Source organism: Oreochromis niloticus, linkage group LG23 (assembly GCF_001858045.2).
Source record: "Oreochromis niloticus isolate F11D_XX linkage group LG23, O_niloticus_UMD_NMBU, whole genome shotgun sequence".
Lineage (NCBI taxonomy): Eukaryota > Metazoa > Chordata > Actinopteri > Cichliformes > Cichlidae > Oreochromis > Oreochromis niloticus.
Window position 1 is genome coordinate 13,341,256 of NC_031986.2, and position 10,366 is coordinate 13,351,621.

The 10,366-nt window shown below is 36.9% G+C and overlaps 1 protein-coding gene across 1 annotated transcript; it reads left to right on the top strand.

Moving 5' to 3' along the window:
• Positions 1–863: 863 nt before the first annotated feature.
• On the top strand, positions 864–9,299 carry LOC102077929 (T-cell surface antigen CD2). Its single transcript, XM_005460661.4, has 8 exons — positions 864–1,044; positions 4,219–4,509; positions 4,726–4,805; positions 5,142–5,307; positions 5,438–5,494; positions 5,650–5,727; positions 6,952–7,211; positions 7,375–9,299. The coding sequence occupies exons 1-8, from the start codon at positions 966–968 to the stop codon at positions 7,462–7,464; spliced, it is 1,101 nt and encodes a 366-aa protein (XP_005460718.1). The 5' UTR covers positions 864–965; the 3' UTR covers positions 7,465–9,299.
• Positions 9,300–10,366: the final 1,067 nt, after the last annotated feature.

Genomic DNA, 10,366 nt, shown 5'->3' on the forward strand with positions numbered 1-10,366 from the left:
TGGGAATCGGGCAGAGATGGTTAAACAAAAGCGGTCGTTGAGTTCCATGGCATCATGGGAAACGTAGGATGAAGTATTTTTAAAGCCTTACCCACAGTCTGAAGTAAAAATAAACATATATTGGTATGGATGGTGGGTGATTGTTTTTTTCCTATCATAAAAAAACCCCTAAAATGTGATGTTAGGTTCCCAAAAGTGGACAACAAAAAAGATTTACATGAAAACAAGGCTTACTAAAATCCAACAAGGACTTAACATTATGAGGGGAAAAAGTGCCTTGACGAAGATGAATCAAATCAGCATCTTGAACTTTTTCGCTGTGACAGGGCAGTGGTGCAAAGGCAACATTGTCTTTTCTCATTTACATGTGTGTGCAGGAGCATCTGCAGGTAAAACGTGTGCAGTGACGGTGGCTCTCTGACCTTTCACCATGGCAAACCCTCAGAGCTAAGAGGTTTAAACCTCGACATGATTACAGTTTCGACCTTTCAGCTGCAGGTGTTTAACTGGAAACAAATGCAGATAAAATGTGTTCTTACATAACTTTAACTGTCATATTACATACTCATGAAAGCTCATGGTTTTATGAGCTTTTATATTTCTTACTTGCTTTTATTTTAAGGTTGACAAATTCCCCTGCTACCCAGATTTTAACAGTTTGGTGTTTGAACTTCTGGTTACCTTCTGAACATCTCTAATAGGAGATCACAGATATATTTATACTGCTGAACTAAAACTAAAAAAAGATGCACTCTCTGTCTTCTAAGTGTGACATTTGCTTGGCTTGCTTTGTTCTTTATCTGTGAGAGCAGATGAGGCCTCTTGGATCACTTCCTTTCAAAACCATATATGCGCACACACGTGCGTGTACGGTGGCACACGCGCATAAAATATGTGAAGTTACTGCGCTCTGACAGGAAATAACCTCGATAATGGAAAGAGGCTGTTCTTTTTAGCTGAATGTGATGAGAACAGTGAAGAAGATGGCTTCTGCTGTCACCATCGCTGCGTTTCTGCTCTGCTGCTCCTTCGTTTCCTCCAAAGGTATGTTTCAATTAACCTGTTTATTCTCTCAGGTGTAGTTTTTATTGTTAAAATCCAAACTTATTGGTTCACGTTTATACCATTTTTTGTCAAGGAAATACTCAATTGAACCTCTCAGCCATAGGCGCTATAAAGATACTTATCCTTTTAAAATACCCACAGAATGCAGTAAAAGTCTATATTTCTATGTTTCTGTATGAGTCTCTCAGTTGAAATCTATTTTGTGACTGTAAATAATATAAAAAGCTATTAAAAAGTCCTTCTTTTATTTGTAGTAAACTAAACCATCCCAAATAATTTTACCAGTCTTTTAAATGTGATTATTTTATTGAGGAAAAACTCTATAAAACTAAAGAGGAACTAACAAATGACCTGTAGTAATACTGTGGGGTAGGGCGGCTGACATGGGCGAGGGTGAAGGTTTAGTTCCTGCTGAGGTTGTGAGTGTGCAGTTTTTTTTTATTATTATCATTATTATCATTATTATTATTATTATTTAAAAACTGGACTCTGTTTTTCTTTTTCTATATTTGCTTCAAGCTTACTTTCCTTTTAGGTTGTGCTTTCATACACATATAAAAAAAGAGGCATGTCTTTGATTTTTGGGGGTGAACTCAAACCCTGGCCAGAAATACATCAGTGTCAGACAAAAGAAACAGTCCAGAACGTTCTGCAGACGAAACACACCACTGCTGATGTGGTAACTTTGGTCTGAGATGGGGATGAACAGGAAGCGATGCAAAGGTGCAAAAGTAGAGGTGACCATAGAAGCAGCGAGCGCTCAGTGCAGAAAAGGAGCTGTGAGAGCTGAACAATGGAAAGGATGAAGAATTAAAGCCATGAAAAGAGCAAAAAAGAACTTAACACTCAAAAATGTTTTAGTAAACTGAGTTATATGAAAATGCATTTATGAATTTTTATATGAATATATATAAACTAATGGGTTATAAGAACATTAAAAACATAGTTTTAAAATTTAGTTACATCCATCAAATATTGTAATTCTTAATTTACAGTCACAAAACAAACTAATGAAAGTTGTTTCTGATGTAATTAAATTATAAATATTCCTTTCCGTTCCCCCTGTTTCCTTTGAGCCGTTTACGTTTAAATTATTTCATGTTTATGTGAATAGATCTGACAAATGCTCAACTCAACAGAAGGTGAATTACAAAAAGCAGTTTCTGATGAACATACTGTGCATCTTATAGTTGCTGGTTTTTAAATGTCACCTTCTGTGGAGGCGTGATGATGGCGTTGGTGTCTGGTATATGCAGGCTTCACACATTCCTCTATTGTTTGTCAGCATGACAGTTTGAAACGGGGTTATGAACTGCAAAAGTGACTTTGCTCATCGATACAGAACAATTCTGTGAATTTTTGTAGAGGAAACAGCTTCATCAGAGACCAAGTGACTCATTCTACTCATGTTACTGCCTTAAAAATGCTTGTGATTGCAGTTCATTGTCAAATTTTAATCCAATACTTTATATCACAGTTTATTTCAGTTAACATGTATTCTCGTAGGTGGAAGCTGTTACACCTCTGCTCTTCTGCAGGATTTATATGTCAGGAATTACATCATTTCACTTCTTCTTGGTTCGCTGTGTGAGGTTTTGATGATTTCAGCAGATTTGCTAACAGCTATGTCCGATCTTAATACAGTGTGGTGCTGTCTGTTTTTAGTCCTTATGTCCTTTTTTTAATGTTTTCTTAAGTACACATAAAAGAAAAAACTACATTTCTGGTGCTGAGCTCTTGTAGTTGACAGGAAGTGGAAGGTATTCAAAGGTTGACAGTATTGAGTCTAACTTGTGGTTTTCTGATTTAGAGCAGAAAAACACTTTTGTTTAAAGTTAAAGAAAACTGTGGTTTTGCTGAAATATTATTTATTTTTTCATTTGTGATAACAAAGGTGTAGGGTAATTACTAATGAGCCACTTTATGTCTTCCTCTGAGAAAAGACTCACGCAGCCGTGATTAGTGACTCAAAACGAGGTTTGACTAGAAGCTAATTTTTTATAATCATCCTGGAAAATAATAATGTTGTGCTTCATGAGAAGATGACTTATATAACCACTCATTTCCTGTGGGTTCCCTTCACAGAAATTGAAACTGTGTCAAAGTTGTTCACTGATTGCAAAATCTATTTTACTGAGAACTGTTTTTGCACATTTGGTGTGTTTTGTCTGCTCAGCACCTCGTGATCTCTGATAGATTCCAGTCACCCCTTCAAACATTTACAAATAAAATATATTGATGGCAAACTTTTCACATTCAGTGCATGTTAAGATGAGCATGCCGTCTCTGCACACTGTGGTCTGAAGAGAGGCAACAGGATGAAATGTAACCATCATCCAGCCTCAGTGATGGAGTAAAGTGATGTGTGCAGGACGCCCACAGAATTTCATGTTACAGATGTTTGTCAGCTCAATCAGTCAAAACCAACAATACTCAGCTTCTTACTGACATTATGTGACTAAACTACAACTGCTAACTTTATTCTGAAATACCAGCTGTATTTTGATGACTTGACAACTTATACATTGTATCTGAATGACATTTGACAGATTTGTATGTTCATGAGTAGAGTCTCACAAAAAGTTGAGTCTCACTCAGAAAAACTGGGACATACAGGAAGTCAGAAAAAATGTGTTTACAAGCTTGGTACCAACTCAAGCAAGTAGTAGACACCTTTGCAAAGAAGCAACTTGGAGAAATAAGCATTATTAGTACACAAGTTTTTGATGTGTACTGGTTGCGAGAGTGGTGAGAAAAAGTAATTAAAACTTGATCAAAACCCATCACAAAATTTAAGAGCAGTCCATGTTAGTTCCAAAAAATGCATAGTAGATGATGTTGGTTGGCAATGTCAATAACTACTAAACACACTGTTAATGCCTAATACTTCAATTAGTCACCATCATGATGTCATGAAAACTAGTTCTGATATGAAATTTGTGATAGAGCTGTAGATGTAATGACATTTAGATTTTCACTATTTAAAACTAGTAAAAACTTAAACTTGCTCTTATGTAAAAAAAAAAAAAAATCATAATTTACCTCAGCTTTTAGAAATTGATATATGACTGTTCAGAGCTTTTGTAACATGACTAATTTATTTTTTTTCATTTGATTTTTCTTTCTTTCTTCACTTTCCTTTCTTTTTCAAAGGCTCTCAGGATGATTGTGTGTACGCTGCAACGGGCTCAAGCTATACTGTCCCACTTGGCCACAAGTTAAAGGAATCAGAGAGCCTGAAATGGCTCAAGGACGCAAGTGTAGTCTTTCATCGCAGACAGAAACAGGTGATCACAGGGAAAAATGATGATGTTGATTCAACTGGATCACTAAAGCTGACACAACTGACCAAAGAGAAGTCAGGACGGTACAAACCTGAGGTTTTTAATGCAGAAGGAAAAATTGTGGGGGGAAACTTACAGAGTACGCATTTGTGTGTAATAGGTAAGTAACAACACATTATGCACACATTTATTGTGTTTGTACTAAATAAACTAAAAAAAAAAAGAGTTTGTCATACTTTGTAATTAAGAGTAAAGTGTTCGGTTTTATTATACAGTCACTGTTCAGTTTTATCAATCAACAGTACTTGTTATTGCAGAAAAGCATTATCAGCATTAGTTTATATAATGTTGATATAATGAAATTTTCTTTATTCAGACTCCGTGAAGAAGCCCAAAGTGACGATGAAGTGTATTGGGGCACAAAAAAATGTCAGTTTTAGTTGCAATATTGGTCAGGTCAGTACAATATTTAATGTTTTATTTACATTTCATTTGGAGTATTAAGTTGCTTACTAATAATTAAACTGTTGAAGATTCTGTAGACAAAGGCCTCATTTCTCCTCTACTGAAACTAATCCAAGATTTTACCTGTGCTGTCAATAAGCGCTCACTCACAGATGCTGTTTCAGCACAGTTTGAGTCTCTATGTATGTATTATTTAGTTATATAGGCTGGGGAATTAACAAGACTTAAGGAAAAGATGAATATATTTCTAATTTTAGCCAAGTTTGGCTTTTTAGACTAGTTAGATTTAGCCTTCAACTAATCCACAAATTGTGTTTTCTTCTACAGAATGAGAAGATCAAATGGTTAATGAACGATAAACCGTTGGCAGAAAAAGGGAATACGCTTACAAAAGTAGCCAAAGACGTGGCAAACGCCCATTTCTCTTGCAATATTTCTAACACCGTCAGCTTTGAGATCAGTCTGCCTGTTAAACAAGACTGTTATAAGTCTGGTAAGTATTATGTGCTATCAAGTGTACAAATGTTCAAATGTGCCTTTTTCCAAATGTTCATGAACTGAAGTGGTCATTTTATTTAACTCATATGTTAACAAGATACTTTTCTTCTCCTTTTATTTTAAAGTTTTTCCTGACACACTATTTGGAATCAGCATCTGGGTTTTTGTGGGGGGTGGAGCAGGTATGTTTTGTTTTCTACTTAAAGTCTTGACATCATATTTGTGGTTATGGTGTAAAACTTCATAGGAAAGCCTGAAGCAATGAACACATGAAATTAAATTATATTTTTTCACTTTCACAATTCTAATTTAATATGCTGTTATTACTCACCATCAGGTATTGTTCTGGTGCTGATCCTAATTGTCATCATTTGTTGCATCCAGACCAAACGGAAGAGGCGTTTGCGACTAAAGGGTAAGAATGTGCTTATTTAGAATATAAGCTGCTGTGCTCCAGCAAAACCTCTAAAAGTCCATTTTAGTTAGCCCCTATGAAGCCTCCCATTCAACCTTCATTGTGCACTGATTGAATTGTCATTTGCAGAGCTCTCCAAGCCTCTTAATATATTATTTACATTTAAATGACTTATATTTTTACTTGCATAAACAAATCTCCAAATTCTTTAATTAACTTATTTGTTTACATAACTTGCCAAATCTTCCCTGCCTGTGCTAAACAGCTTATTCTGCTACATACTTGTTTTGAGCTTTTGTTTTTTTTCTGGTGCAAGTGCTGATGGTGGTACTCAGGCACCTGACTGTCAGCACCTGTGGTCCCTGCTACAAAGGCCAGTTGGTGCCTGAACATGTGTAGAGACCAGAGACGTTATGTACAGTGATGAGATGAGATTCTTGCTACAGCAGTTGAATTGCAGGGTTAAGGTGTGGAGAAGACACAGAGAATGATATACTGATTGCTGCACCAATAGGGTAACAACTTCTGGTTGAGGCAGCATGATTTTTTGAGGCTGTCTCAACTTCAGTGCAGAGAGATATTGAGATGAGATCCTTCAGTAGTGGCAGTCTCTTATCTCTGCTGTCTGGGACCAGACTCTTTCCTCCAAGATGCTCACCCCGACAGAGCGCAGTTTGTCAGAGACTAACTCCAGTGTTTCAGAGTGGAGAGGATGGAATACCTTGCCTGTAGTCCTGTGCTCAAGTGACTAACACAACCACACCGGCTGACTTAGTTGAAGAATAGGATGGCATCCCACAGCAGTGTATGACCGAGCTGGTGACCAGGATGAGGAGCAGATGCCAGGCTGCCATGGCTGTGTATGCTTTTTCCATGTGCTACTGATGCTAATGAGGCCAGTGTTTGTTAAATGAACAAACACTGGCCTTTAAAGTGGTTAAATTGCCAATATGTCTTGTTTCTTCAGACTTCAGTAATCCAAACTACAAACTACTCTTCCATGACATTAGCAATAAATTAACTGACACTAAATACACCTGGAAGTTCTGGGATTCAGAGGTTATTGGAGGCTCTTCCTGACTGATGATCCATTCCTGGCTGTGGTTAGTTTAGCTTACACAGCCCTGTCACAGCCATGTTATTAGTCTTAGCAGGCTTTGCCTCATCAGTGAAAGTGATTATGATTCTGCAGGTCTGATCTGTCACCTATATTTATTGTAACAGATGAGAGGGAGCTTCGCTTGCAGTGGGCCAGTCAGGAACAACAACATCAGCATCATCGTCATCATCATCAACATCAACATCCAAATCAAAATAATTCTGATCAGCATCAGCATCATCACCCCCACCACCATCAACAACAGCCGGCAGGCAACACCGGCCCTCGACAAAATCGCACTAAACAGCCACGCACCCAGCAGCGTCCCAGAGCGCCTGAGCCCGCCAACGGCCAACCTCAGCCCAGCCCCAGACGGGCTACGCAGGTAGGACACAGAAGTAGCCAAGTTTTCTAGACCAAAAATGATTTGTTTTTGTAGTTTTTTGCTACTATTTACACAAATTAGAATGAAAATTCAAAACAGCAACAGTGAGTCATGTGGAAATACAAAATTTAAGTCTGATACACTAATTTTTACTCTCCTTCAGGCTTCAGCTCCAGCTGGTAACGGCGGCGAAGAGCAGCCTCCTCCTCTTCCTCAGCCCAGGAAGAAAACTCCAAAAGCACCAAAAGAGTGAAAAAACTTGAGCTTAGTATGTGGAAATAATATTTAACAAACTTAAGCTTGTCTCAAACTATAAATCTATCTGATAATGTGATGCTCAAACTTGGACTGCCTTGAGAATAATGTAGGTTATCTATCTATATATATAAACACACACATCACAAATATTACATAGTTTTCGGATCCTCTTAGATCAGAAAGTGAGTCTACATGAGGAAACAGACTTCTGGAAGATGTGAGATATTTTATATGAACAATCAGACTTTCACTTCATAGTTTTAAACTGTAAAAGAATTATTTTTATTTTTTCATTATACTTGAGTAAATTATATGTTAAATACAAAGTAACTGTTTAATGAATACATGGACATTTCTGTTTAATGCAACATTATATAGAATATTGCTATTAGTTGTTAGTTGTTGCTACTTATTCCATATTTACATCCTAGAAACAGTTTTACATTTTGGGAAATACTCTTATTTTCACGTTTACTGTCTTTTAGCTGGACTGCTGTCAATATTTGTACGTTGAATACAGAGCTAAGACCAGCAGCTGGTTAGTTTAGTTTAACTTGGCTTAGAATAGCTTAGATTACATAGCTTAATAACTTAGATTCAAATACAGTGGCTGATATGAGAATGGTAGATTTTTGTTTTGCCTCTTGACATTTGAGGCTTCCTACAAACATTTTGCCAGGTTAATCAAAATCTGGCAGACTGTATATAAAAGATGTCAGCTACTGGTTTCTAAAGTTTCTAAAGACTATATACTCCAAAATATATTCTTGGCCCTCACAGCCCAGCAAAGCCTGGACGATGCAATAATTACCAGAAATGTTTCATTTTATTCAAACTGCAGTGGTAACTGAAAAACAATATATATCAGTTTGCATACTACATTTGGCATTTTTGTTCAGTTTTTGTGTAAAAAAAGAAACTGATGATTTAAAGATCTCAAAAACTCATAAAAACTCATGTATCTTAATTGCTTAAAGTCACCATTTTGGGGTTTTTTTGTTTTTTTTGTTTTTTTGAGTGTAGCTTTTTGAAACCAGGCATCATGTACAAGGTGAGCATCATACTGAGAAAACAAGAGCCACGCCCTAAAGCATACCCTGCTTTATCACCCTGTTTGAATCAAATGGGGACCATGTTTTACAAACTAAGTGTCATGTTATGGTCATGTGACTTGAAACTCAGAAAAAAACTGTTTCTACTGAGGACATTGATCGAATGAACAGGTCGTTTTCCTTTACATCGCTATAGAACCAGACTTCTTTTTTAAAGAGTCGCCCCCTGTTGGCAATTAGATAGAACTGCAGGTTCAAAGCACCTCTGCATTGGCTCCGCAGTGCAGATATCAAACTATAAAATATCAAACTATATAATATCAAACTTTAACGTCTTTTTCTTCAACAGTGTTTTGCTTACGAAGAGCAAAATTGCATATTGTGTACTTGCATATACATTATGTTAGAATGGCTTCACTGCCACTACAGAAACCTTTTCACACAACATAGTATTCAATATGCAATTAACTTTCAATCTAGCAGCTTCTTCTTTCTGGAATGACTACAAGAATGTCATTGCAGATTCTTTCATTATGCGAATAGCCTTTGGTGTAGATGTTACAAGAAGCAAACAATTCATCATTTATGTTTTTATTTTATAAGTTTGCTCACCTCCTTATGACTGCTGTCTGCTGTAGTTAACTAAATTTTACTACAAAGTTAACTATTCACATTGTTTGCATTGAAGTGTGCATTTGTATGTACGTATTTGTGTATGTGTCAGTATAAACTGTGCACAGTGGTCTTTTTTAAATAAATGGTGTTGTTATGATTTGCAGTATAAGTTTGGGGGTGAATGTTTCAAACTGCGTCATTTTCACCTCTGAACTTTTCTGAGTGCACAGAGCGATGCAAGCAGCCCATTGTTGTTTGTGTGTGTGATTCATATATCCTGTCTTTTTGCTGAAAATGTGTTTGTGGCTTTCTACATGCAGGCTTATTGTGTGTGTGTGTGTGTGTGTGTGTGTGTGTGTGTGTGTGTGTGTGTGTGTGTGTGTGTGGTGGACAATTTCCTGTACTTGTCGGTTTATAGCAACAGAAAATTGCCAAATTTAGTGACAGATTCTGTTCTTTCTTCACTAAAGTGATATTATGTTACTGTAAAAGTTTTAGTTTATTGTCTGCCTTAACATGCTTCATTGTGTGCGAACAACAATGACTGAACAATGGGGACGCCCACACAGTGCTGCTGTTCGCTTATTTTCACACCTTCCAGTGCATCTTTACATATTTTCCTCTTGTCATATCTCGAGACATCTAGAGCTGCTGTGAAAAATGTGGTGCGTGCTGTGCTGTGGTGTGATCTATGTGGTGCAAAACTAAAAAGAGGAGGCATTTTGATAGCTTTGCATTTTGATAGCTTTGCATTTTGATAGCTTTGCATTTTGATAATAATTATACAGTCTAAGTTCAAAAGATCCAAGTTTTAGTTCAGTATTATTTGTTAACACAAACAGACCACATTCCTAGGCACATTTTTTCAGCTGCTCATTAACACAGATATCCGGTCTGTTAATCATATGGCACCAGCTCAATGAGACAAATGTGCTGAGGTTCAAATTGAGCATCAGAAAGGAGGGAAAAGTACATTTAAGTGACTTTGAACATGCCATGGTTGTTGGCGGCAGATGAGCTGGTCTGACTATTTCAGAATCTGCTGATCTACTGAGATTTTTCCACACAGCCATCTCTCAGGTTTACACAGAATAGACTGAAAAAGAGAAAATATACAGTGAGCTGCAGCTCACTGTATAAAAATTCCTTGTTGATGCCAGAGGTGAGAGGAGAATGGTTGCTTCAACTGAACTTCTTCAAGGCAACAATTACTCAATTAGCCACTCATTA

Excerpts from the sequence above, each read along its gene's own strand:
- LOC102077929 (XM_005460661.4), top strand. The coding sequence starts at position 966 with ATGAGAACAGTGAAGAAGATGGCTTCTGCTGTCACCATCGCTGCGTTT. Across the intron at positions 4,806-5,141 it reads TTAGTTGCAATATTGGTCAG|AATGAGAAGATCAAATGGTT; the intron begins GTCAGTACAATA and ends TTTCTTCTACAG. Across the intron at positions 5,308-5,437 it reads ACAAGACTGTTATAAGTCTG|TTTTTCCTGACACACTATTT; the intron begins GTAAGTATTATG and ends TTTATTTTAAAG.